Source organism: Grammomys surdaster, unplaced genomic scaffold (assembly GCF_004785775.1).
Source record: "Grammomys surdaster isolate TR1022 unplaced genomic scaffold, NIH_TR_1.0 67, whole genome shotgun sequence".
Classification (NCBI taxonomy): domain Eukaryota; kingdom Metazoa; phylum Chordata; class Mammalia; order Rodentia; family Muridae; genus Grammomys; species Grammomys surdaster.
Window position 1 is genome coordinate 21,319,527 of NW_021604569.1, and position 27,822 is coordinate 21,347,348.

General features: G+C 46.8%; 2 protein-coding genes, 2 non-coding genes and 1 pseudogene across 4 annotated transcripts; all 5 read left to right on the forward strand.

Moving 5' to 3' along the window:
* Positions 1–393: 393 nt before the first annotated feature.
* Positions 394–15,076, forward strand: LOC114630699 (whey acidic protein-like). Its single transcript, XM_028778988.1, has 4 exons — positions 394–481; positions 1,188–1,322; positions 1,647–1,808; positions 14,880–15,076. The coding sequence occupies exons 1-4, from the start codon at positions 394–396 to the stop codon at positions 15,074–15,076; spliced, it is 582 nt and encodes a 193-aa protein (XP_028634821.1).
* On the forward strand, positions 13,051–13,169 carry LOC114631072 (annotated as a pseudogene).
* Positions 15,027–25,318, forward strand: Tbrg4 (transforming growth factor beta regulator 4). The gene is made up of 12 exons (XM_028777358.1): positions 15,027–15,126; positions 15,728–15,792; positions 16,953–17,416; positions 19,907–20,230; positions 20,836–21,007; positions 21,259–21,416; positions 21,874–21,984; positions 22,455–22,599; positions 22,845–23,090; positions 23,272–23,383; positions 23,510–23,624; positions 24,220–25,318. Exons 3-12 carry the CDS (start codon positions 17,012–17,014, stop codon positions 24,319–24,321), a joined length of 1,890 nt encoding a protein of 629 aa, XP_028633191.1. The 5' UTR covers positions 15,027–15,126; positions 15,728–15,792; positions 16,953–17,011; the 3' UTR covers positions 24,322–25,318.
* LOC114631088 lies at positions 20,525–20,660 on the forward strand. The gene has a single exon (XR_003712900.1). It is a non-coding gene; the product is annotated as a small nucleolar RNA SNORA5 (small nucleolar RNA).
* LOC114631080 lies at positions 21,039–21,175 on the forward strand. The gene has a single exon (XR_003712899.1). It is a non-coding gene; the product is annotated as a small nucleolar RNA SNORA5 (small nucleolar RNA).
* Positions 25,319–27,822: the final 2,504 nt, after the last annotated feature.

Below are 27,822 nucleotides of genomic sequence, written 5' to 3' on the forward strand. Positions count from 1 at the left end.
TATGTGACTGTACAAATTTGGAGCTCAGAATTTCCTTTGTCTATGAAGGGTTCCAGCCCAACCATTCAAAGTGACACCTGTCACATTTGTTACAGATCCTCTTTCTTCCTTCTCTGCTCCTTAATTTTCTTCATTTTCATAATAAACAAGTATTACCTTTTAAGTGAAAAAAAATGACCACCCTTACAAAGGACTTTTTAAAACTGGCCTCCGCTGTGGCCCTTGTTCCTGGCAGCCTGGGCCTGCTCTCTGTGTGTCCAAGAAGGAAGTGTTTTAGCCCATCTAGGGCTATGCCAGCCTGCCCCCCCTTCCTCAGTGTCTTCCTCTTGTAGGTCCTTTAAATGCATCCCGAACACTCAGACTGCCATCAGTCACTTGCCTGCCACCGACGCCATGCGCTGCTTCATCAGCCTTGTTCTTGGCCTGCTGGCCCTGGAGGTGGCCCTTGCTCGGAACCTACAGGAACAAGTCTTCAACTCAGGTAGGCCCCAGCTATTCACCTTACTGCAGGGTGTGGCTTGGACAGTCCCCCAAGACTGATCCCAGCTGTCTATGCTGAGGAGGCAAGGAGCAAAAGGACACCGCTAGGAGAGAATCCAAGGGTCACAGGAAATAGGGGACTGTCCCACACGAACTGCACAGCCAGGGACCTGGGTACAAAATGTTCAGGTTGAGAGACAGGTTGATGGGAGTTAGTCTCAGGCCCTGGTCACTTCTGGTCAGATTTGTAATGCTCTACCTATAATGATGAGCCTGTGGCTTAATGCTCTGCTAGGACCACGAGCCTGTGACTTAATGCTCTGCTAGGACCACGAGCCTGTGACTTAATGCTCTGCGTAGGACCACGAGCCTGTGGCTTAATGCTCTGCTAGGACCACGAGCCTGTGGCTTAATGCTCTGCGTAGGACCACGAGCCTGTGACTTAATGCTCTGCGTAGGACCACAAGCCGTGATGTGCTTCCTAATTTTCACAGTTGCTTTCTCATGCTTCTATCACCCAGACTCCAATTCTGGCAGGTTTTTTGGGTTTTTTGGTTTTTTTGGTTTTGTTTTGTCTTGTTCACCTTTAAGGCTCCTCAAAGGCTCCTCTTTGTAGCTTCTATCTGTGTCTCCAGGCCTTCTTCTGAGAAGCCTTACAAGTCAGGGTGACATCTAGGCCCCCATATCCCTCCCCATCTTTTGTACAGTTCAGTCCATGTGTCCTGAAGCCAGCTCCAGTGAGGACGCAGATTGTATCAACTGTCGAACCAACGAGGAGTGTGCCCAGAATGCCATGTGTTGTCCCAGTTCCTGTGGCCGGACCTGCCAAACTCCTGTCAACAGTAAGTCCCCACCCAGTCCTGGTGGTGGGGAGGACCCAGCAGGGTCAAGAGTCTACCTAGAGAGGACACATAGCCCTTTATCCACACACCAACTCTGTGGGCCCCACCCGCTGCCAGACCCTCCCTGCAGCCTGCTGCCCATCCTGACCCCTGGGGTCTTGGTCTTCCAAAGGTGCTGCCCGATGATAGGACAGACCTCAACAAATGCCCCATTCACAAAATGGGGGTCTTTTCAGTCAGGAGTTCAGTAAGGTGCGCTCAGCCAGGCTGGGGCATGTTAAAGGGCTTTGGGTGGTAAGAGAATGCATTATGATCTCTCCCCAGCTAATGTTGAAAAGGCTGGCCGCTGCCCCTGGAATTCATTCCAGATGATCGCTGCTGGGCCATGCCCAAAGGTTGTACTCTGCTCCCGAGACAGTGATTGTGATGGCAACATGAAATGCTGCAACACTAACTGTGTCATGAAATGTGAGCCCCCACAATCAGGTAGGCAGCCTCAATGGAGCCCCATTTCTCCCTAGACCTCCTCTGGCCACCACCTTACTCTTATCAGATCCAAGAGCAGATACGATGTAAGAACAGCCCAGGACTAGGTCCCAGGGTAGGAGGAGAATGTCCTAGCCAATCCACGTACACCACCTGCAAGCCTGTGGGGACTTGCTGTGGCCGCTCATGGCAGAAGTGAATATCAATGAGCAAGGAGGCCTGAGAGAACAGACCATTCTAGCACTCAAAGCTAGTCCTGGTGAGTCTAGGGAGCCACATGGTGCCTTTGGCACTTAACCTGAGGAAACAATGAAGTGCTCAAAGTTAATGTGAGCTCAAGTCCAGCTGTCCATGTCCACCTGTGGCCTGGGCATCCCTCCTGTCGGTGGGTGTGTCTCACTGACCTGCCTGTCAGTGATTAGGGGGCAGTGTAAAGAACTGTACATGCTCACCCGCAAAGCCAATAAAGGGGTCTGCCCTTCAGCTCCCTGGAATGCTGGGTCTGACTAGGATAGAAGCAGAGGTAACCTCCCTCTTCTCATCCCCATCTGTATCCCCTACAGAGATATCCTTTCAGTGAGCAGCCTGCCCTGGGATCCTTGCCTGTCAGGAGTGACCAGCCCCAGCCTGTACAGCAAGAACCTTCACTCTTGGATCCAGAGAGAACATAATGCTATATTCTATCTGCTGCTAATAAAAATCCATTTGGCTTTATGTCTTTTTGTCTGTCTATCTGTCCTGAGCTCCTGAAGGAATGACAAAGCAAGCCCAGGCCTGCATTACTCTAGGATCTCCAGGGTGGCAAGTCAGCCACAGGTGAGCGGAAGCTGAACTTGCAAGGGGCGTGTCTCAATTACTGTTTCTATTGCCACAATGAAACACCATGACCAAAAGAGCAAGTTGGGGAGGAAAGGGTTTACTTGGCCTTTACATTCATGTCCTTCATCATCGAAGGACGTCAGGACAGGAAATCAAACAGGGCAGGAACCTGGAGGCAGGAGCTGGTGCAGAGGCCATGGAAGATGCTGCTTACTGGCTTGCTTCCCCTGGCTTGCTCAGCCTGCTTTCTTATAGGACCCAGGACCGCCAGCCCAGGGGACGGCACCACCCACAGTGTGCTCCTCCCACCCCAATCAATAACTAGTTAAGAAAATATCTTACAGCTGGATCTTAAGGAGGCATTTCTTCAATTAAGGTTCCATTCAGATAACTCTAGTTTTATGTCATGTTGACGTAAGACTAGCCAGCACAGGGAGTCAAGGCCCTGAAGCCTAAGCTAGAGTGGGAGCATGGAGGAATTAAGGCATAGTAATCCAGTGTGCAGAATAAGGGTGGCCACACACTGACACAGCTCCCAGCCAGCATTGTATAGGCTCTCCAGCAAGGCATGTGTGCCCTACCCTGACACAAGCAGCATAACACACAGCTCATGCCAATCCTGACACAGTCAGACAAGATTCACATCAGACTCCACAAGTTAGAGGTTCAATCCCAACTTCAGAAACCATCTCCAAGTCTAGAGCCTCCCACACTCCCTATTCGGTCACTTCTACTGTCCCTTTGTAACTAAAAGTAGAGATGGTCTAAAGAGAGACTCCTGACCCCTCCCTTTGGCTATCAGGCTACTGAGACAACGGATGTCAAGGATTGGAATTTCTCCAGGAATCTCACTCTGGGAGAATAAAAGGGCGGAAGTTCTGTCCAGTCAGGAGGAACCTGCCTCTTGTGCTGGTTACTTGGTTTTGGTTGTTTTTCCAGCCAACATGACCCAGGCCAAGGTCACCCAGGGGAACCTCATTTGAGATTCCCTCAGATTGGCCTGTAGACATGTGAGGCATTTTCTTGATTAGTAATTGGAGTGGGAGAACCCACATCACTGTGGGTGGTGTCATCCCTGGGCAGGTAGCTCTGGAAGTATATTAAAAAAAATAAATAAATAAAACCAGACTAAACAAGTCAGGGTGAGCAAGCCAGTAAAGTTCCTCCATGGTCTCTGCTTCAGTTCCTGCTTTATTCTGGTCCTTCAAAGTGGACTACGACTTTCCTCCCACAAGTAGCTTTTGATCATGGTCTTTATCACACCAACGCAAGAGGAGACTTCACATAGTGTTGACAACTTACCAGACCACCTTATCTTCAGATAGATTGGAGACAATGACAGGTCAGTGGTGGGCAGGACCACATCTTGACCAAGAATACCCGCTATGTAAGTCTAAACCTCACCCAGGACCTCAAAGATGGACCTAGGGAGTCAATGAGCCTCTTTATTTGTTCCTCAGCATGGCCACACTGAATAAATCTGTTTTTCACTACTAAATGATTCTTTAATTGGTGTACTGAGGACAGATGGCTGAGCCTAGCTTGTTAGAGCTGCCAGAGCCCAGGTCTTGACACTAACTACTCCAGAAATAGCTTCAAGTTAAACAAGCCATTATAATAAATCACAAAAACACTTCAAACACCGAGCTTATAAATAAGCATTTGTCATGAAGGACAGAGATCAGGAGTAGCCAGATTGTCTCAGTCAATGTTCTATTGCTGGAAAGAGACACCATGGCCACAACAACTCTTATAAGAGTTTAATTTAATTTAATTGGGGCTTACATTTAATTGGCTTACATTTTCAGAGGGTCAAGATGGAAGCCTGATAGCACACAGGCAGATGTGGTGCTGGAGAGGGAGCTAGAAGTTCTACATCCAAACCCACAGGCAACATGAAGAGAGGATGCCACTGGGCCTGGCTTGGGCTATTGAAATCCCAAAGACCACCCCTAGTTACACATTTCTTCCAACAACAAGGCTATACCTCCCAATCCCTAGTGGCCAAGCATTCAAATCTATGAGCCTATGGGGACCACTCTTATTTAAAACATCACACAGATGAGGAGACATAGGGTGGGGCCAAGGAGTGGAAGATGCAAGAATGTCCCTATGGGACAGATACCTACCAGGCACACCAGAAGTTTTCCTAAGCATCCATGTCCAGAGCTTTTAGGAAGGTTTTATTACATAATCGTTGTTGATTAAACTACTGACTGTTGGTGACTAAATTCAACTCTTTCTTACCTGGAGGTCATGAATAGAGCTGGGAGGTCCATCCCACACTAATCCTATGCCTGGTCTTTGTGGTGACCAGCCCTATCTGAACCTGTAGAAGTCTCCAAGTGACAAGACCCCATTTGAAGCTATGGAAACTGACCCAGCCCAAGGGTCAGTCAATGGGGTCTGAAAGGGAGAGAGTGGGGATGGAGGGGCAAGAGACTCGAAGAATGGAGACAAGTTAGTTGTCTGATTAAGTCTCGTTTATTGAAAGTTAATTACGGGTATATAAGCACAAGCAGGAGAGTGCAGCTGGAGACACTTAACCACGAGTGCCTTGCATTTGGGGACACTAAACCATAAGTCCAGTACATGTGAGAAAAACATGATGTTTATCAGCATGTGCTCAGCTATTGTGGGCTGTTTGCAAAAACATCACGCTAGAAAAACAAGTCTCTTGTCAGGATGGGAAAGTATCAACATTCAAATATATGGCCTGAGACGGCTGCAAAGACGATAGCCGCTTTCTGCTAGGACACGGCTCCCAACAGGAAACCACCCTCTGAAACCTCTGTGCTGGGAAGATAATCATCTTGATGTCACACAAAGAAACACAGGAAAAAAGCAAAAGTAATCCAGCAAGGGCAAGGCAATTTCTTTTTTGCAAAAAGAAGTGTGTGTCAGAACCCAAACCAGTCTAGAAAGAAGCACTCTTGGCCAAAATGGCCCCTGTCTTTTGTCTCAGATGTAGTGGTGACTGTGTTTCACCACGTTGGTGAGGGCTCAACTTCATAACTGATGGGACTGACATTCTGATGCAATTGGTAAAGAGTATAAAGAGGAAAGAGGGGACTTGGGAAATAAGGGTCCTTTTTAGGCTACCTGGGTAGGAAAACATAAAATAAAAATGTTTCTTACACTCACTCATCTGAAGCTATGATTTGGCTGCATCTCAAATGAACTGGATCAGACTAAGGTAGTGTTTTATAGCAATTTCCTCTAAGATAAAAATCTTCCAGCTTGGAGAGAACCCTAGAAAGGCATGGGATTTTCTTTAAAAAAAAAGGGGGGGGGGCAGGGGTGGCAGTTAAAGCCAAAAATTTCCATCCTACAGAGAAGCTAGTTAAAACTCAGGCAATAAACAACACAAAACTTTCAGGAAGTTTCTGAAACTGACCAAATGTACTAGGCTCCTCCTTCCTCAAATTTATATAAGCATTAAAAACTGCTGAGAGACACTCTCAGGCCAGCAAGGTGCATGGAAAAAACTCAAACCAGCAAGCTACTTGTAAAGGACCCTCTCCAACCCATTAAGCTGCTACAGACTGTGCAGTGTGCTCCAGGTTCCCAGTTTTCATGAGTCATTACTCATACTATGGTGGGCTTTGGGTAATTAAGTTGTGTTTGCTCCTATAAGTAACCCCCTGTGGTAGTTTGAATGAGAATAGCCCCCATAGGCTCATATGCTTGAATATGTGGTCCTCAGTTAGTGGAACTCTTTGGGAAGGATTAGGGGGGTGTTACCTTTTGGAGATGTGTCACCAAGGTTTTAAAAGTCCATGCCATCCCAGTGTATGTTCTTTCTCTCTCTCTCTCTGCCTCCTACTGTGGATCAAGATGCAAACCTTCAGCTACTGCTTCAACACCAAGTCTGCTTGCTTCCATGCTCCCTGTCATGATGGTCATGGACTCTAACCCTCTGAAACTGTATGCTCTCAATACATTCTTTCCATATGTTGCCTTGGTCATAGTGGCTTATCACAGCAATGGAAAAGTAACTAAGACAGCTTCACTCATACTCTTGTAAGCAACCCAAAGAAAACTCATTTCTTCATCGAGTTGGACTATTTTATTTTATTTTATTTTATTTATTGTATGTGACTGCTCTGCTGCATATACATTTATAGATGGTTGTGAGCCACCATGTGGTTGCTGGGAATTGAACTCAGGATCTCTGGAAGAGCAGCCAGTTCTCTTAACTCTGAGGCATCTCACCAGCCTGGTGACACACATCTTTAAGCACAGCACTCAAAAAGCAGAGACAGGAGGATCTCTGAGTTTGAGGCCAGCCTGGTCTACAGAGTGAGCTCCAGGGCAGCCAGAACTGCTCTAGAGTCTGTCTCTAACCCTCTCTTCCCCAAAAAAAGAAAGAAAGAAAGAAAGAAAGAAAGAAAGAAAGAAAGAAAGAAAGAAAGGAAGGAAGGAAGGAAGGAAGGAAGGAAGGAAGGAAGAGAAGCCAGTTGACTATCAGCATTCATTTCTCTGTGCTTTCTGACTGAAGAGGTAGCACAGTGGCAGAAGAAAGAGCGCCATGATCAAAATAAGGAACTAGAGAGACGGCTCAGTGGGTAAGAGCACATCTCATGAAAGTAAGAACTCCTGAGTTCAGATCTCCAGCACTCACAGGGAAGCTGTGCATGGCTACATGTGCTTGTAACTCTAGCACTGACAGGTGGAGAAAGATAGATTCTGGGAACTTGCTGACCATCAGACTTAGCTAAAGTGGCAAGCTTCAGTTTCAGTAAGACTCTGGTCAACATCCAACATTCTCCTGGGCCATACACAGGCAGGCACACACACATACACACACACACACACACACACACAAGCAGGCACACTCATACACACACACGCACCCTCCGAACCAGGGCAGCATCTAACAAAACTGCACACTTGAACACTTGAAAGCTGGGAGATCTGAGATGGAAGCACTTATGCAAAAGACCCATAAAGGGTCCTGCCACTGGAGAACTTTTGCATTAGGAGCTGTTTTGTACACTTCCATTCTCGGGAGTATTTTTCTCTTTTCTTTTTAAAAAAGATTTATTATTTGTTATGTGTGTTTGTTTACATAAGTTTACATGCACTAGGAGGCCAGATCCCTTGGAACTGGAGTTACAGGCTGTTGTGAGCTGCTATGTGGGTGCTAGGAGCCAAACTCCAGTCCTCTGCGAGAGCAGTAAGTGTCCTTAACCCTTGAGCCATCTCTGAAGACTGTTTTTCTTATTCTTAATAAAATGTCTCTATTTCTATCAGTATCTAAGTATATCTGATCCAACTCCTTGTTCTGGGACAGGGACCCGGAAGTCTCAGCAGGTTCCCCTCTGGACTCAGATCCGCACCTGTAACAATGTTACTAAGTGTCTGGCTCCTGCTGCCAACCTTCTCCTCCATGATGGATTGAGCCAAAATAATCTGTCCTTTCCTCCCTCCTTTCCCTCTTCAGTTACTTTTGGTCACAGCAACAAGGAAATGTGGAGCTATTTCGTCTTCTTCCCATGTCTTTTTCTTTCAGATGCTGCCTGTGCTGGCTAGTTTGTTTTTTGTTTTGTTTTTTGTTTGTTTGGGGGCGTGTTTTGTTTTGCTTTTATCAACTTGATACAAGCCAGGGTCCTTTGGGAGGAGGACCTCAATTGAAAATAATATCTCCATCAAGACTGGCCTGTAGGCAAGTCTGTGTAACATTTTCTTGATTGATGATTAATGTGAGAGGGCCTAGCCAGCTGTAGGCATTGTCACCGCTGGACAGGTGGTCCTAGATGCTGTAAGAAAACAGGCTGAACAAGCCATGAAGAGCAAGCCAGTTCCTTCATGGCCTATTGAAGTAATTCGATGAGCTGTTTCTGCCCCACTCTAGCCTGTATAGCTCCCAAATAAAAGACACAGAAACCGAGTACTTTATTAAGCTGTTGGCATCATGCTGGGCAGATTCTCACCTACATCCCAGCCATAGGCCCCGTGTTACTTGGCAACTGAGTCCTGCTCTGTTTCCTCTGTTCAATGTGTATCTTCATAGCGATTTTCTCTTGATCAAGCATTACAGTCCATCCTGCCTCATGGTGACCTCTTTCTTCCCCCTTTTCCTTATCCCCATGGTCCCTACCTGAGACCCCCCCTACTCCATCTTAAGTTCTGCCTTCCTCTCCCTGAATCCCAGTCACAGACTCTAGTCTTTTATTGTCCAGTTAGAGATTATTGGGAAGCATTCTTTTTTGAATCAGAAACTTGTTTAATAAAATTTTGCATACAAATAGGGAATGTATAATTTTTATTTCCTAATCAGATATAATATGAAAAACTGATGCAAAGATAATAATATTGATCCAAAGTGGAGATTTATATGTGTAGGAGTGTATGTGTGTAAATTTGTGTGTGTATATATATGTGTGTATATATGTATATGCATATGTATATATTATATATACATATATACACACATGTATATATTATGTAATACGTATGTGTGGGTAGAATAGAAGGTGGGAATCTGAGAGGCAGAAATAATTCTTGGATAGAGTCAGGAGTGGAAGATTCACCCGGGAAGATGTGACAAGATAAGATACATAGTACCTGAGCACAGGTAATTAGCCACATGGCAGAATGCAGATTAGAGTAAATGGGTTATAATAAATTATGTTTTAGTCAGAGAAGAGCCTAGCTATATCACCAAGGTATTTGTAATATTTTGAGTCTGAGTCTTATTTTTGGGAGCATGGGGCTAGAAAGAAGAACCAGGTCCTAACTTCTACATATGTATGTATGCATATATATTATTATATTATAAATATACCATTATATTATATATAATTGTCTTAGGGTTTCATTGCTGTGAAGAAACACCATGACCAAGGCAACTCTTTTTTTTATAGTTTCTTTTTTTTAATTTTTGAGATTGTGCTTTAATTAAAACCTTTCTCCCTTCCCTCCAAGGCAACTGTTATAAAGGCAAACATTTAATTGGGGCTGGCTTACAACTTCAGAGGTTCAGTCCATTATCATCATGGCAGGAAATACGGCAGCATCCAGGCAGACATGGTGCTGGAGAAGATGCTGAAAGTTCTGCATCTTGGTCCGAAGGCAGCTAGGAAGACTGGCATCCTCAGGCAGTTAGGAAGAAGCTCTCTTCTGCAATGGGTGGACCCTGAACATAGGAGACCTCAGAAGCCCACCCCCACAGTGACACAGTTCCCCAACAAGGCCACACCACACCTCCTAACAGTACCACTCCCTATGGGCCAAGCATATTCAAACCACCACAATATTGTTATATTAATATATCAATATATTTTATTAATATATAATATATATTATGATATATATGTATGTATATATTAATATCCCAGAAAGAGTTGAGAGAAAATTCATTATTAATTAAGTTTGACAATGGCATTTCCCATGCCAGACGGTGGTACCTCTCTCACCTTTGAGGCTGTCTGACTTACTAGTGAGTACAGGCTCACAGTGATTCAAATCTTCCATTCAACTGAACATGTCACTTCAGTGCCTTTACTTATACTGCTGGTCCTATAGTTTCCATTCTAAAAAATAATCTTTCTGCATAGAAAGGACAGTCAAGCATTAGTGATTCTGTCTTTTGTCTTTTGGGTCTGAGGTGAGGTGGCGTCGTAGCTCCACAGGCTGCTGTGTGCTCAGGTGACTCAGTGGGTCCTGTGCCTGGAGCTGAAATCCAGTTCAGTTTCAGCATCCACACCATTCACTTCAGGAACAGTGGTCCTTCCTTCTATTCCCTCAAGTCACTGCAGGACTAAGCACATCCTGCCCACTGAGGCCAGACGAGGCAGCCTAGTTAGAAGAACAGCATCCACAGGCAGGCAACAGAGTCAGGGAAAGCCTTAAGAAGCGTTCTTTACAGCACATTGGTCAATACAATGCCCATGTCCAGATTACCACGAGATCTTGGGTCACAGAACTCACTGTGCACAAGGCCAACCCCAGCAATGGCTTCTGCTCCAGTTTCCACCATGGATTTCTGACTTGCGTTGATGATGATGTGTGATGTGGAAATGTAAGCCCTTCCCTCCGCCACAAGTTGCTTTTGGCTATGGTTTTTATCACAGTGATAGAAACCTAACGAAGACACTGGCCAAAGTCCATCTGAAATCCCCTATCTAACTTGTTCTTTTCCTAAAGCCCTACTCTCCAGCACAAGGTTGCCTGTCATGGTGGCTGACCTGTGAGCCCCTACTTCAAGCTGCATGGCGCTAGCTCCCAATCACATGATGCCTGCCACCTGGTGGCTGACCTGTGAACTGCCCAGCTCAAGCTGCATGGCTCTTCTCCATTCCCCAGCTCTCCTCCAGACAGCTTTGAGGTTTATGGCTGTCCTGCCCTGGGTCTTTTTGAACTCTAATTGTCCTAGGCTTCCATTTGTGTGTGTTCCTAAATTATTTTATTAATAGAAACCCTAAGAAAGAAGCCTGATTCCCTAGGTGCCATGTAATGGCTCTCCTGGGGCTCCCCAAGATCCCCAATAACACATCTTTCCTACCTTTGAATTATTTAGTTAGCAGAGAAAATGAACCCATTCCCTTACTTCTAGGTGCCATCAGTTCTGCCACCTGGGGCTACACGACCTCTGGCACCTGGCCTAGCCTGTGGTTCCCGGGAACTGTGACTAGGTATGGCATGAGACAAGGGTGGTTCACAGCTTTGAGGAATCCTGAGTGGAGGTGCTCTGTCTTCAGAGGCTCCAGCCCTTCAATGAACTGTTGCAGAATATTTGCTCACACTGTGAACCCTGAGGTTGTGTTATTTACTGGAAAACCTGTCTCTAGTTATGGTGTAGCAGCTCTTAGCACAAACTTCTAATCCCTTTGGCTGAAATGCAGACTCATTCTTAGTACACACTCTTTTTTTTAAATGTTCCTTTTTTAGATTTATTTATTCATTTTATATATGTGAGTACACTGTCACTCTCTTCAGACACACCAGAAGAGGGCATCAGATCCCATTACAGACGGTTGTGAGCCACCATGTGGTTGCTGGGAATTCAGGACCTCTGGAAGAGCAGTGCTCTTAACCACTGAGCCATCTCCAGCCCCCTTAGTACATGCTCTTAATCCCAAACAATGAAGGTAAAGTTAGTTTGTAGAAGAAAGCACCCATGTTTGAAAGTGATGACTATCTAATTGAGTAGCAAAGTGATGAATCAGAAAAAGATTTGACAGAATAGGATAAGCCCAACTCTCATGAGAAGAGAGAGGAAAGGGAAGCTACTTAAGGGGCAGTGCAGAGAAAAGGACGGAGGCAGTTTTACTGTGAAGTTGTACAGAGATAGATTGCAGAGAGAACAAGCTAGACAAAGATAAGAACAAGCCAGAGAATGAGAAGGAGCTAGAAGATTACAACAGACTGTCAAAGTTAGCATGAGTCCAAGTAAAGCAAAAAGAGGCCAAGAAAGAAACCAGTTTGAGTCAGTCCGTGTGGAGAGTTCCAAGCCAGAACAGCTGAGTTGACCAGCCAGCCAGAGTTCAGAAAGGCCTAGAAAGAGTGAGATTATTCAACAGTAAGCTTCAGAGGCTGAAAACATTCTAGGCTGAGATAAGATTGTACAAAGGCTAGAAGCTTCCAAGACTAGGTCTAGTTAGCAAACAGAGGCAGTAAGCCTCTGAGACAATTACATTGGGTAAATAAAAGATACTTTTATACTGAATACATGAGACTGGACGGTCAGCCCTTTCACAAGGAAACTTAGGTCCACTCTCTTGGCTTGAGCCTGTGTCTTCATCAATCGGAATCTTGTCTGTTTTACCAGCTAAAGTGGTTTGAAGAGGCTCACATATCCCAGTGCTTGGTCTGCAGCTGGAGGAACTGTTTGGGAAGAATTAGGACAAGTGACCTTATTAGAGGGGTGTGTCATGGAGTGGGAGGGGCAGACTCTGAGGTTTTAAAAGCCCTACCAATCCCATTTATCCTCTTGCTCTCTTCCTCTTGCTTGAGGACCAATTTGAGCTCTCAGCTACTCCTCCTGCCAGCCTGCCTGCCTGCCTGCCTGCCTGGCACCAAGCTCTGCCATAATGGTCATGGACTAACCCTCTGAAACTGTAAGCAAGCCCTCAATTAAATGCTTTCTTGGTCCCAGTGTTTTGACAAAGCAATAGAAAAGTAACTAAGAAGCCAGAGATGACTCCCACCACTGAGTCGCCTGGGATGGTTGGCTTCCATGACATAGGTCACCTTCTATCCTGCTCTGGGAAGATCTTTCTCAAAACTTGTAAGTGAGGATAGCAGTGTAACTCAGTGAGGACACCACAGTCATCAGGAGCCTACAACCACAGGGAACCCATTCAGGGGAAGCCCATGCTCACAGGTTTTATAACCTGCTGATACCACTCTACTCAGGTTTCAGTGACCACAAAGACCTGTACATTGGTACAATATCAGTTAATAGAGGAGACAGGCTGTCTGTGGCCATACCACCCTGAACGTGCCTGATCTCGTCTGATCTTGGAAGCCAAGCAGGGTCAGGCCTGGTTAGTACCTGGATGGGAGACTGCCTGGGAATATCAGGCGCTATAGGCTTTAAGAAAAATAGAGGAGATAGGGAATCTCTATGTAGTCAGGCTAAGCTCAGAAAGAGCAGAAAGAATCAACTCTCCAGTCACTCTCTGACAATCTAAATTAGGAGTTGCTTATTGATAAAAATGTGAAGAATTAACTTTTTTGTGTGTATAGGTATATGTGTGCACCACCTTGCAACACCAACAGAAGCCAGAAGAGGTCGTCGGATCCCCCAGGACTGAAGTTATAGAGGGCTGTGAGCCACTCTGTGGGTGCTGAGAATCCAACCAGGGTGCTCTGGAATGGCCAGCTCTTAACCACTGAGGCATTTATTTCATTAATCCAGTCCCGCCACTAAGAATTTTAAACATCCTCAGCTGGGTGTAGTGGTATGTCCACCACTGCAGCCTTTCATTTCCTTTCTGGTCCATTTTATCTTTTTCTTTTTCTTTTTGTCATTTTTGCTTTTGGTATCCTAAGAAACTACAGTTTAATCCAAGATAGTAAAAATATGTTTTCCCTTAAGAGTTTTATATCTATATATCCTTGACCTATTTGAGCTAAATTTTTAATTCAGCATGAGACTCTTAAACAAGAACAACCAAGGTAAACCCAGTGTGACAATATAGTCCTACCCACTGTGGGGCTAAAGCAAGAGGAGCTTCCCGGGGTAATTCAGCAATCTTTTATTAAACAAGAACCAGAGTGATTTTAGCCAAAAATAAGAGGAGCAATGCACTCTTACAAACATAAAAAATTTTAAGGAAAAATTTTAAATTTTTCTTGTTTACAAAATTAGGGCCAGCAAAATAACTTAGTGGGAATCTGGCAGTGATGGCCCATGCCTTTAATCCTGCACTCGAGAGGAGGAAGGAGGGGGCTCTCTGTAAGTTCAAAGCCAGCCTGATATACCCACTGAGTTCCAAGACAGCCAAGGCTACATGGAAAAACAAATAGTTTAGGGGGTAAAGGCAGTTGACCTGAGTTCCAGAGCCCACATAACGGAAGAAACAAATTTCCCCACGTTTTCCTGTGGTCTCCTCATGCACACATACACATTTGTCCCAGATATCCAGTCTCTGCTTCCCTAGCACTGGGATTACAAGGAAAATTCACCGCCCTACCATCCTACCCAACATTTTGTAGTTTGTTTTCTTTTGGGCAAAGCTATCTCCTTCAGTCCTGCCGGCGGCGTGCTAAGACAGGGTCTCTCTAGGTGGCCCCAGCTGTCCAGAACTCGATATGTAGACCAAGCTAGCCACGAACTCAAAGATCCTTTTTCCTCTATCTCCTGACTGGGATTTTAAGGTGTGTGCCACCACGCCGGGTTGCTTCTTGAAGCAGGGCCTCGACAGTAGTACAAGCTAGCCCTCAGACCCCTGCTTCCATTATTGAGATTACAGGAATTTATAGTTATGACACTGTATATGGTCTGTTCTTTAGCTGTTTAATCTAGACAAACTGTTTGCATTTTCGAAAAAACCTGCAGCTGGAGCTACAACTCGCTTTTCTGTAATTAGTCGACACTTAGCAACCAACGCCTTCCCGCCCCAAACCCCGAAGCCACCACCGCGGCACCAACTCACGCCTCTCCTACAGGACCTGTGAAAAGCCCAAGGGAATGGGGCAGAACGGACTGACATTACAGTCGCTACCCAAACATCACAAAAGTAGAGATTCTGGTCCAACATACCCTGCCTTCCAGAATTCACCTTCTCCTTCCCGTCTAAGTTTCCCACTACCAGACAGTCACTACGCTTCCCAACCCCGGAAGACTGAGCTCAGCAAAGACTACGCCTGCCCGGAACGAGCAGAGGGCGTGGCTTCCTTCCGAGAGCACTCGACCACCTAATTTCCGGCGGCGCACCGGTGACGTACGTGAGCGCGCCGGGCCGCGTGGAGGCCGTACGGCTGATGGAGGTCAGTGAGGGTGATCGCCGCACCAGTCTGGCGTCGTGGAGAGACTGGGTTTCTAAGCGTGAGTATCTGAGACTGGAAGGGTGGCTGGGAAGGAGTAGCAGTTAGTAAGGACCGGCGGGGCTATTGTGGGGGGAGCCAGGAAAGGGGCTTTTGACACTGTGACCCAAGGGCGCTGGCCGGTTGCAAATTCGGTTCCGGCCTACGATTGCGCACGCGCCCCTCGGCCGGCGTTGGGCACGAGGCCTAGCTGGGGAAGCTACGCTGCCCGCAGTGACCCTTGGCGTCCCCCGCCAGTCGCTTTTCTTGTTTCTGCATTTTAGGTTACAGGGTTGATATTTACTTAATCGCAGGCTTGACTTAAATTGCTTTTTAAAGTTGTATTGGAAATCGATAATGTGCCAGGGCTTCTTGACTGACTGGGTTCAGTAAGTGATGGATATTGAGTTTTGGCAGATGACCCCCTTCTGAGCCATATTGTATTTCCCTATAAGTATAATTAAGCCAACCTTTTTTACAGCTGCAGTAATGTGCTCACGTAACAATAAAATAAGCTAGCCATATACCTGATTCCCGGAAGCAGAAAAAAAATTAGGGTGTTTTCTGCTTTAGTTGAATCAAGGTCCAGTAACTCGTCTTATCTGGTTCCTATCTCACCTTAGAGAACAAGACTGGCAGAATTGTCGAAAGAAACGTCATGTGGATATGTAGCATGTGCTCCAAGAAGGTAACATTTTACAAGACTTAGAAAAAGGCAATGTTTTGCCATGCCCTGTGATTGGCAGAGAACGCAGTAGCAAGTCTTGCACTGTGGGATACAAGTGCAAAGCATAATTGGAATGGAGCCTGTATTGTAGGGATTGGGTTAAAATTGCCAAGGCGGGGACTCTGGGTGGTGGTAGGGCTTGTTTCCAGTAATCGATTCGGTTTGTGAGTTTTGCTTTTAAGGGTTGTGGGGTATGAGTCAGTTGGAACTGCTTGTTAGCTCACATGAAGACCTAGATGAACCTTAGCACTGCATAAAACCAGGAGTGGTTGGATATCTATAATCTTAGCACTTGGGAGGTGGAGGCAAGGGGATTAAAAGTTACATAAAGTAATTGTAGTCTTTTTTTTTTTAAGCCCATTAAAAGATTTTTTCTTTAATTGTATGTCTGTATATATGAGTGTGGATACACATTCAAGCACATAGAGGCCCAGAGAGAGTCAGATCCCTGGAGCTGGAGTTATATTATAGGCAGTTGTGAGCCACATGATGAGGGTTCTAGGGACTGAATTTTGGTTATCTGGAAGAACAGCAAATGCAGTTAACTGCTTAACTGCTGAGCCATCTCTCTACCCCCACCACCACCAAAAAAAAAAAAAAGAAGAAGAATTCAAAAGTTAGGAAAGGGTGACTTTTTTCCGGTTGTTTACTGAGGCACCCTAACTGATGCGGTTGGAAGAGTCTCACTCCTGTGTCAGTTTTGTTCTCCTGTTTTCCCAGGAGTTTCAGGAACATGAGTTATGTATCCTAAGTTTCCCAAAATCATTCTTAGAATATCTAAGCCAATAATTTTTTGATCCTGGATACTTTTGAAATTAGAAACAAAATAACGTAGCACTGTGTAAGACACACAGATTTGTATCAAGGAAGAGTTGGGGAAGACCTGGGGAGTTTGAAAGTGCACCTAAGCTGGGTGCCTCCCAGGCTGAATGCTGAGCTGAGCTATCTGACCACTCTATCCTGAAGCAGAAGCTCCCAGACTTGCGCTTCTGAAAGTGCTGTTTGAGATGTAATGGGTGTTAAAACAGAAAAGATTGAGGCCAATTGCTTAAGATCACCGAATCTTGCTGCCATTGTCATGGTTTCATTCTAGGTTCACGTAATATTCCTTTTCTTTTCAGGACTTTGGAGTCACTTACTAGGAGTCTTTTCTCCCTCCCTCTTCCCTGCCCTCACCATCATGGCAGTTCGCCTGATGAAGCAGTGCACCTGCCTGCTTAGAGAAGCTACCCGCCTAGTTCCTACCGTTGCTCCAGTTGCCCGACTGAGACTTGCTGGAGTGGCCTGTAAGACTTTGAATTCCTCCGCCAGTTCCCCCTCATCGGGTTCCTTGACAGAGTTGTTGGGGAAAGAGCAGGTGTTCACTCCCTACCCAGAGCACCAAGAGGTGGACTGCCTCATTGAGAAAGCCACCAGACCAGAGGAGCTTCTGGAACTGCTAGGCGGTGATCATAGCCTGCACCACAATCATGCGGCCCACATACTCATCAGGCTGTCATACCTCCTGTCTGAGAAGCCAAAGGAAAAGGCCTTGGTTGTAGAGGATGCTCGCTTTCGGCAGCTTGTCAGGCTAGTTGACAGTCAGGTGAGCAGTTTTTCCATGTACATGGGGGGAAATAGCCACTGCTGATCAATTTCCCCCACCCGCCCCCCGACCAAGCTAGCCTCAAACTCACAGAAATCCACCTGCCTCTGCCTCCAGAGTGTTGAGATTAAAGTATGCACCACTACCCCTAGGCATTCTCTTGGTATTTCTTCTCGTTTTCAAAGAACATTGCTGTGCTTTTTGTTTATCCTCCCAGGAGCCTGTTAAGTAAATCAAAGACAGGCAGCCCAACACCTGGCATCAGAAGTAGAGATGACCCTGGTCCTTTCCAGTACTTTGGTACTTTCCTCTCAACAGTAGAGCTTCGTCTTGAAGTCAGGAGATGCAGTATAATTAATGGAGGGTCCCTAAACCTAGGACTACATTCTTTCCACATTCAGGGCCTGTCTGTGTGGTTCTGCAGCCCTGCTCAACAACAGCCAGTTTGTGTCCAGTGTGAGGAAAGACTCCTTCACACAGCTGTCCCTGGGTTCTATCAGCTAAGAGGAAGTACAAACCTGCGCTGGCCAAACTGGCCCTCACTTCCTAGTTCCATGTGATAAAGTTGTGCTAAATGCTTTACAAGCTGTAGACTTTTAAATCACTGTAAGATGTGGCTATTTTTAACGAGATAATACAGAAAGTACTTTCTTTTTTCTTTTTTTTTTTTTTCTTTTTTCTTTTTTTTTTTTTTTTTTTGGTTTGTTTTGGTTTTGTTTTTCGAGACAGGGTTTCTCCGTGTAGTCCTGGCTATCCTGGAACTCACTCTGTAGACCAGGTTGGCCTCGAACTCAGAAATCCACCTGCCTCTGCCTCCCAAGTGCTGGGATTAAAGGCGTGCGCCACCACCGCCCAGCGAAAGAACTCTTTCTTGTTCTTTCATAGTTAAGTATGTTACATAGCTTACACTACATCAAGTCAGATTTTACTTGTTTCTTCCTGAGTATATAATTCATAAAATAAACTTAATAAACCCCTAGTCTATGAGGTTTTACTTTAGTTCTGAGTGTTGGTGATTTTTTGTTTTATTTATTGTTCCCATAGATAAAGTCTTAAAATATAAGACTAAACCTTGTTTTACAGAATTGAAAGACAATGACAGTAGAAACAAAGAGGTTTTATGGTTTTAAATAGTTATTTTGTCTGTGTTAGTATGGAGTGCATGCGGAAGTCGGAGTACACCTTATAGAAGTCAGTTTTCTCCTCCACCAGGCTTAACTGCAAATACTTTGACCATCTAAATTATCTTCTGAGGTATGAAACCGGGTCTTTAAGATGTAAAATGATGATGGGGTTTGCTGCTGCCCAGGTTTGAAAACTGGGGCTCTGCCGGGCGGTGGTGGCACACGCCTTTAATCCCAGCACTTTGGAGGCAGAGGCAGGCGGATTTCTGAGTTCGAGGCCAGCCTGGTCTACAGAGTGAGTTCCAGGACAGCCAGGGCTACACAGAAACCCTGTCTTGAAAAACAAAAACAAAAAAAAAAAGAAAGAAAAAAGGAAACTGGGGCTCTAAAGCCTCTGTCTAGAAATACAGAGGTCTGAGAGGTCCCACAGTCTCTGAGTAGGCTCCCCTAGTGCAGAGCACTGCTTCCTGTGTGAGGCACCAGCGTTCTTTGAGACGCTACACTAATCCCATTGTGTGTGCACAAAGGTGAGATGGACTTATCTAGGTGGATGTGGTCTGGATGCAGGCACCCAGACCTCCCAGGGACTAGAATGACTGCAGTCCTTGCCCTGCCTCCTCAGCCCTTCAGATAGCAGCTTCTCCATTCCCAGCTCACCTTCCGCCGGGCTTTCTGTTTCCCTTTCAGAGGTGCAGAGACTTGGCACAAGTAATGACAGTCATTATCACACCTCACATTATTTGCTCTCCTCCCTGATGGTGGGCTCTTGGTTCCTAACACCTGAGTCACTCCATCCACAGAAGAATCAGTGTCTTTGGAAATAATCAGGTGGCATTAGAACAGGATCTGGACTCTATTCTGAGACTTGGGGACAATACCACATCACCAGAAACTTGTTAAAGAATGGTAGAAGGGTTGGAGCCTTACAGGCTCAAAATAATTTTTCTGAAGAAAAACTGTGGGGTTGTTTATTTTCGTTTTCTTCTCCAATACCTAAAAATATGTCATTATAAACAAAAGTAGTACTCTTACAGAACTGGCCAGAAAGCTGGTGCTGTTGGAGGCAAGGCCCACATTCTCTGACCTGTGTTTTATCTGTTGAGCTTTCAGCTCAGGAATGCACCACATGGCTATGCCAGCCACATAGATTGAATCTGTATTAAGGAATCTCTGTTAACACTTAGAACTCTTTCTTGCAATGGCAGACTACCTAGACCTCCTCTAGTAAAGCACAGAGTTCTTTGGAGGCTGCAGGAGCATGCGCAGCAAACAGGTCCTGTGAGGCTAGGGGGGAGGAGCTGCTCACAATGGCCATATTAAACACCTTTGGAACTTGTTTTGTATTAGCGTGTCCTCTTTTGTGCAGATAACTTCTGTCTGGCATGTGACCCTTGTGAAGCTGCTTCGAAGCCTGTACACACTAGTGATTCCTCAGATCTCCAAGGAGCTGCGGTCAGTGGAACAGGAAGTTCGCTGGCGTCTGCGGAGGCTCAAGTACAAGCACTTAGTCTTCCTGGTTGAGTCCTGTGCCTCCTTCATGAAGGAGCAGGGTTCCCAGGAGCTGCTGGCTGAGCTGCTGATCCACCTGGAGAGGCGCTGGACAGAGATTGATGACAGCCGTACATTGGTGACCATGATGACAATGACAGAGCACCTCTCAGAGTCACTGATGAACCACCTGGAAGACAAGGTATGGGGCTGAGAACAGACCTCCTGGGACTTTGGGCCTATTCCTTGGGTGATAGTCTTCTGTAGAAAGGGAAATGGGATTAGAGCCCTGGAAGCTTCTGCTTAGCCTCAGGCATCAATGGGAACAGGTACCAGCTACGTAAATCCAGCATCTAACCATAAGAAGTGGGTGTGATGGGCAACTTCTAAAGTTAACGAAGGAGTCCCGGTTAGGCCTGAGCTATCCCATGCCCAGCTCAGCTACTAGCTAGAACAAAGGTGGCTGTGTCCACTACTCCCACCGTGTTGCTATCCCTGCAGTCAAGTCAAATTCAGTTCCTATCCTCTCATGATGGGAGCTGGCCCAAATGGCTGCCACAGCAAGCTCTGCTGCTCATGGGCCCTATGTCCCCAACCCTGGGACCTAGGGATAAATTTGGTTGCAGACATTACACTCCAGACCTGGGAGTCCCTGGGGCAGGCCAGAAGGCTGATTCTGTGCAGCCGGGCCTGTGTTGAGTCAGCTCAGGCCCAGTTGCTGTCTCACAGGGGCTGCACTGGATGGGACCCCTGCCCCCAGCTCATCCCAACCACCTCAGCTGATCCCTGCGCGGCTGTGGTTGACAGTGCCTGGAGCTGGTGGAGCAGTTTGGCCCTGATGAGCTGCGGAAGGTGCTAGTGACTCTGGCAGCACAGAGCCGGCGGTCGGTGCCCTTGCTGCGGGCCATCTCCTACCACCTGGTACAGAAGCCCTTCCCAATGACAAAAGGCATGCTCCTGGACCTGGCCTATGCCTATGGTAAGAAGAGAGAGCCCAGGCCATAGACAGTTGCAGCTGTGTCAAATTCAGTGCCTGTCCTAATGATGGCAAGCACTGGCCCAGAAGGCTGCCACACAAACTCTGTGACTCCTGAGCTCTGTTCCCCATGCTAGCTAGGTTCAGGGCTAAATTTAGTCACAGACATCAAGCCCCTAGGTGGGAAGTCTGCGGTGGGTGTGGGGCATTGACCTCCCCCACAGCTGATCTCTGGTGTCTGCTCCATCCCACAGGTAAGCTCAGTTTCCACCAAACTCAAGTGTCCCAGCGCCTAGCTACTGACCTCCTACCCTTCATTCCCAGCATGACACCTGGAGAGGTGGCCCGCTGCGCCAAGTCCTTTGCCTTCCTCAAGTGGCTCAACCTGCCTTTGTTTGAAGCCTTTACTCAGGTGAGTTAGGACCACAGGGCTATCTGTAGAGGCCTCCGTTGGAAACTGCTGCTTAATTATGAAGTCAAAGCCAAGCTGAAAATACTTACTTGTGGGTCATAAATACAGACTTCTCTCTTACTTTGATTTGGAAGGTGATGTCTAATGGTGAGGGGAAACATATTAAATAGTTGCCTGTTTTGTTTCTGAGTATCCTGTTTCCATTCATCTTGGGGCAGCCATGGCTGTACAGGAAGGAAGGGTACCTTTGTACTGTAGCTGCTGGGAGCTCTTACTCCAAGTAGAATTGTGTAAAGACATGAGGTCTGTGTGCGCGTGTCCTTGTAGCTGTCAGAAAGTTTCTAAAGCCACTGTCAGGGAGTTGGATTCCTAAAGCTACTGCTGGGTGAATGATTTGAGCTCTAGAGAGGGGAGAAAATGGCTGCTGGGCCCTGACTTAGTCCCTCTAATGTCATAGCACCTCCTGAGCAGAGTGGAAGATATCTCCCTGTCCCAGCTGTGCAGCATTCTTCTTGCCTTTGCCCGGCTGAACTTCCATCCTGAACAAGAGGATCAGTTCTTCAACTTGGTATGAGCACTGAACTACCACTTCCTACACTAGGGGATGGGAGTGGGCACAACATTTGACATACAGGCAAACTACTGAGGCATTGCCTGGTGTGACTCTCAGCCAGCCAGGGACAACAGCCACATCCCCACCTAGGTGCCCTGACCAGATACTCTTACTTCATCACGGTGCCCGCTACAGAGTATCACAAGGGATTTGAGACCTTGGGTCCCTGCTTGTGGGTAGGGTGTGAGTAAAATATCTAAATAACACCAGGATACTGGATTCCAGACACAGGGAAGATTCTTGTACATCAGCCTGGGATTGGTGCAGGCCTTCCTTACCAAGTCAAGATTATGAATGGTCTTGCTTCCTTAGTAGCTGCCTCTGGCTCCAGTATGACAGGTCAAGAACACAGGTTCACTGCAGACTTTCCTAGGGTGTCTCGGTCGCTGGCTGAACCTGCTTTCTTCACTGTACTCCTTGCTCAGGTGCATGAGAAGCTGGGCTCTATGCTGGGGAGCCTGGAGCCAGCCCTGCAGGTGGACCTGGTGTGGGCACTGTGTGTGCTGCAGCAAGTGCAAGGAGCAGAGCTGCAAACAGTTCTCCATCCTGGACTCTACACACCGTTTCTAGGTGAGGCTTCTCCCCTGCATACATCATCATGGACTCTACTGTAACATGGAGGCTCTCGGGTTTACCAGCCAGGGAAGACACTGGAGCAGAGATGGGAGAAGGACAGAGCACACAAAGCACAACCTCGGAACTTGGAACACCAGCCTAAGGCTGGGTGGAAACTCCTGATGCCGCTGTGTTTCTTGTGATCCCCATTTCTGCACCTGTGCTGTACATCAGCCTCCCTTTTTCTCTCCCTCCCCCAGAGAGCAAGTCTCCAAAGGACCAGAGTACCTTCCAGAAATTAGTCCACATCAACACCACTGCCCTGCTGGAGCACCCTGAATATAAAGGCCCTTTCCTGCCAGCCTCAGCTGTTGCCCCCAGTCCCTCACCCTCTAACAAGAAGATGACACCCCTACAGAAGGAGCTGCAGGAGACACTGAAGACACTGCTGGGGAACTCTGACAAAGGCAGCCTGGAGGTGGCCACACAGTATGGCTGGGTGCTGGGTAAGGTCCCCTTCTGCTGGGAAAGGGTGTAAGTCTAACAGGCCCTTTGTAACACTGCATTGTATAGCAAGGAACACCGCAGAGAACTGCGGGTACCTACCTCTCCCTAATGCCTATTTGTGTGTACACTGGGCTCTCTGAGGCATCGCCTCCGGGTTCTCACCCTGTTCCCTCCCTGCAGACGCAGAGGTGCTCCTGGATGCTGATGGCCACTTCCTGCCCCTTAGAGATTTTGTTGCTCCTCACCTTGCCCAGCCAGTAGGGAACCAGCCACTACCCCCAGGAGCTAAAAGGTATGTGACTAGGGATCCCTGGTTATGTCCTGTAGGGGGTACAGCAGTACTGCAGTTCTTGAATGCCTTTAACTACTCAGTCTTGATCTGGGAATGTGCTTGATGAGCACCCTTTTCTCCTGCTAGGATCGCTTTCCTACGCTGGGAGTTCCCCAACTTCAACAGCAGAAGCAAGGACTTGCTGGGCCGGTTTGTCCTGGCCCGTCGACATGTGCTGTCTGCAGGCTTCCTGGTGGTAGATGTGAGTACCTGCTGAGCAAGGGGTCACAGCAGAGGGAGAGCCACTAGAGCAGGAAGGACATAGGGAGAAAGCCAGCTCTCGAGCCTAAGCTAGGTACCTCTCCCTGCCCCAGCCCACTCTACACACAGAAGCTTAGCTTGCCTCCTGTGGGTACATTACAGTGAAGGTGCTGCACCCATGGGACCTCTTGCTCTGCCTTTGGAGCTAGGGCTCAGACCTGTGACTGACCGCTGCTGCATGACTGTGGAGCTGGAAGCTGCAGCACAGGAATGCCTCCATGCTCAGATCACATAGCAAGTGCTGAGTCTCCCAAGACAACAAAGTTCATAGCTCGGAGTGCTACATAAAGTTTCTGTCACATCTTCTTCAGTAACCTTGCTGGGACCTATCTGGTTTGCAATCTCTTTGTCCCTGCCAGGACCTTTCCATGTACATAGCCTCAAGCTCTGTACTCTTCCTGAGGAGTTTGAGGCCAAGGACTGGGTGTTTAAAGCTGTCAGTCAACAGCACCGATGAAGTGGGAAGGGCCACTGGCCATGTGAGGCAGGAAAGGACTCCTTGGTCCTTGTGACCTGTCTCTACTACCTTCTTCCAGGTCCCATATTATGAATGGCTGGATTTGAAGTCTGAATGGCAGAAAAGTGCCTACCTCAAGGACAAGATGCGGAAAGCAGTGGCCGAGGAGCTAGCCAAATGACCTTTCCCATCAGTTCAGACTCCATTCCAAAGACCTGACTGCTCCAGGACCCAGCAGTGAGTGCTGGGCAGGCCAGAGTTGTCACCCAGCATGAGAGGGGTGAACTGTCCCTGTAGGACCTTGGCCAGAGTCAGGGGTGCTCAGCACCTCCAAAGGATGGGTGGTCCTAATAAATCCTTTTGTTTTGGTGGATGCCTGGTATCTTCCCAGGCTCTGTATCTCTTCTCTCCCTTATTTTGGAGACACACACACACACACACACACTCACACTCCTCCCCTAGCTCTCCAAGATTCTGAGTGTACGCTCCTCCCCCTAGCTCCCCAATAATGCCTACGTGATGTGGCCCAGCAGAGGAGGGCTGACTTGAGAGACAGAAAACCTGGACACTTTGAGCTTCCTGGGAAGTGTACTTGGAGTGTATGGCAGAGTTGTGATTACTGGCCTGAGAGGTTCCCTCCCCTCTCCGTGTCACTAGAGAACATCTGAAGGAAGCAGGTGCTGTGAAGGCCTTTGGAAGGCCCTAGTTCCGGGACAAGAGTAAAGTCCACTTGGCTGGTACACAAGATCCATAGCCAGACTGTCACTCTCATGACTACCACAGCCAACTCGGGGACTGCCCTTCAGGTGGAACCCTGAGTCCTCTGCAGCTGGGAGTAGCAGCAGGGTGTCTACCTTCTAGCCTCTGCAGGAGACTCATAGCTAAGGCTTGCCCAAAGGGGAGTCTATCAACAAAGGGAGTTCTTACCCTACTTGGTACATTCCTCCCAAAGTACCAGTCCGAGTCCTCTGTGTGACTTAACACTTCTGTTGTCCTACACAGACCGTTGGTTACCACAGAGGTGAAGGAGAAGCAGAAAAGCAGCTAGAATTGGCTTACAGGAAAGAACAGCTGGCCACAACTTGTCTAGATTGAGGAGGAGTGGGCTTGTAGTGCCAGCAAGCCAGTTGTGGAATTCTGCTGGTGTGTGAGGAAATAAAAATTTGTGCTGCTTGCCACATGGGCCACTGGCTTGCTGCTTTTTTTTTTTTTTTTTTTTGAGGTAATGGAGATCTCCAGCTAATACTCAGGTGGCTTTGTCAGTGCTGCTGCAAAGCCACCCTAGTCCTGACAATCAGAAGTTAGCTGGAAGATATTCCTGTCACTATAGAATCCATAGGACACCTGGCCCATATTAACTACCTGTAGCTGTAAGTGTTCCATTGCTGTTGTGTTCCCTCTAAGAATGGTGCCTAGGGACTCGGGATGGAAACTGAGAATACATTTTCTAGGTTGATGTACCTAGTTCACAACCACCTAACATCTTACTAGTAGTGTTTCTACTTGTTTCTAAGGCTTTTAATTTTGTATAGGTGTGTGTCTCCATGTAGGTATGTGCACAAGTGAAGAAGAAGGCATAAATCCCTGGAGTTGATGTAGGTGCTGAGAATTGAACTCGGATCCTCTGGAAGAAGAGCAGGTGTCCTCAGCTGCTGAGTTCTCAGCCTCTGCTGCAGTAGTTCTTACAAATTCCTTATGATGGAGGTTTAAGTTATTAGTATCTTCTGGGCATCATTTGTCTCTGATAAAACTGACAAGCATTGAAATGTCCCAGTTCTTGGTGTTGAGATGGTTTTTATGGTAGTAGTGTGGCTGTTTGCAGTGCTGGGATCCTGCACTTGCTTGGTAGGTGTTCTGCTGCCAAGCTATGCTTCCAACTTGAGGTTTGATTATTTTAAAGATTCTAGGTCTTAGTCCTTTGTTGGGTAAGCAATTTGCAAATATCTTCTCCCAGTCAATAGTTTGTAGGTTTTAGTCCTCTTAACTGGGCTTTTTACAGAGCATGAAATTTTCATTAGACTCAGTTACTCATTTTCCCTTTTATAGGTTGTACTTCTATGTCAAGTCTTAAGAATTGTGTCTAGCTCTAAGAGTCCTGGTTTTCCTAAACGTGTTGACAATTTTAAGTCTTTGATCCATTTTTTTTCTAATCTCATTTTTCTTTAAATGCTCATTGATGTTATGTCTCCATACATGTCTGTGTGAGGGTGTCAGATCCCCTAGAACTGGAGTTAACAGACACTGAGCTGTGGGTTCTGGGAATTAAAATGAACCTGGGTTTTCTGAAAGAGAGCAGATGCTCTTAACTGCTGAGCCGTCTCCAACCATTTTGAGGCAAGTGCTCATCTCCAAATGGAGGAGCTTTTTTCTTTGTGCGCCTCTGTTTGTGTGTGTGCACATGAGTATGCAGACTAGGGCCCAACCTAGGTGTTATTCCTCAGGCACTGTCCCACATTTTGTTTTGTTTGCTTTCTGAGTCATTCATTTATGAATTTATTGGTGATGCAGCGTCGGGCCAGGATTTCGCCAAGTAAGCCAGACTGGCTGGCAAGTCCTGGGGTCCCTCTGTTTCAGCCTTGCTAAGTCTGGAAACAGACTTGTGCTGTAGGGTCAAGCTCGGGTCCTCACACTTAGGCAAGCACTTTCAGTTTTTGTGAGAAGGCAAGCACTTTACAGTTTTTGTGAGACTTCGAGACTTAACACAAGGAGTTTGGCCTCTAGGTGTCAGGTCTCTCTTCCTCCCCTGTTGAGTTTTGTATTTGTACTTCTGCAAAAAGTTTGCATATTTTTCTGTCCATTTCTGAGTTTTGAGGGCTGTTGATAAGCTTGCTGTCCATGCGGCAGTGCTAAATAGTCTCAACTCCCATGGCTTTAAAATCGCCTTAGGCCCAGCATGGCGGTTTACTCTTGTAATCCCAGCTCTCACAAGGACTGAAGCAGGAAGATTGCAAGTTTGAGCTAGCCTGAGCTATCTCTTTTGTTAAGTAGCCAGGTACAGGAGCTCCAGCTTTAATCCCAGTACTTGGGTGACAGAAGGAGGCAGATCTCTGTGAGTTCAAGACCAGGCTGGTTTACAGAGTGAGTTCTAGGACTGCTGGGACTACACAGTGAGACTCTGTCTCAAGAAATTGCTTATCAAGTCCACTTGTTGAAGATGCTGTCAGTTGTAGCTCCTTTGTCCTTCCACCCAGGTTTCAGTAAATAGTAAGTCTATTGAACAGTTTGGGGAGGCATGTCATTAATCCTGAATTGTTCTGTAAACAAGCATCTCATTTTTTGTAGGTCTTTGATAGCTTTCATCATTCTTTTGTAGTTTTTATTTCTTCAGTGTATGGCCAAGGACTTAGAATGATTGATTGTAAGTGGCACCATGGTATTTGTTCAATTTTGGGGGTTGGGGAGAGGAACTTGAAACAGTCTCACTATGTAGCTCTAGCTATCTTGTTACATAGACTAGGCTAGCCTCAAACCCAAGAGATCTACCTGTCTCTGCCTCCCTAGGTTTAAAGGGCGTGCACCTTTTCTGTTTTTAAAGATTTAGTTATGTATATACATGTGTGTGTCTTGAGTGTGCAGGTGCCTGATCTAGAGCTGGACTTAGAGACAGAGATGGGGTGCCTGGGAACCAAACAGAGGTGTGTGTGTGTGTGTGTGTGTGTGTGTGTGTGTGTGTGTGTGTGTG

Coding starts and splice junctions, on each gene's coding strand:
- LOC114630699 (XM_028778988.1), top strand. CDS start 394: ATGCGCTGCTTCATCAGCCTTGTTCTTGGCCTGCTGGCCCTGGAGGTG. Junction 482..1,187: donor GGAACAAGTCTTCAACTCAG/GTAGGCCCCAGC, acceptor TCTTTTGTACAG/TTCAGTCCATGTGTCCTGAA. Junction 1,809..14,879: donor ATGTGAGCCCCCACAATCAG/GTAGGCAGCCTC, acceptor TTCCCGTCTAAG/TTTCCCACTACCAGACAGTC.
- Tbrg4 (XM_028777358.1), top strand. CDS start 17,012: ATGGCAGTTCGCCTGATGAAGCAGTGCACCTGCCTGCTTAGAGAAGCT. Junction 20,231..20,835: donor TGAACCACCTGGAAGACAAG/GTATGGGGCTGA, acceptor TGTGGTTGACAG/TGCCTGGAGCTGGTGGAGCA. Junction 22,600..22,844: donor ACTCTACACACCGTTTCTAG/GTGAGGCTTCTC, acceptor TCCCTCCCCCAG/AGAGCAAGTCTCCAAAGGAC.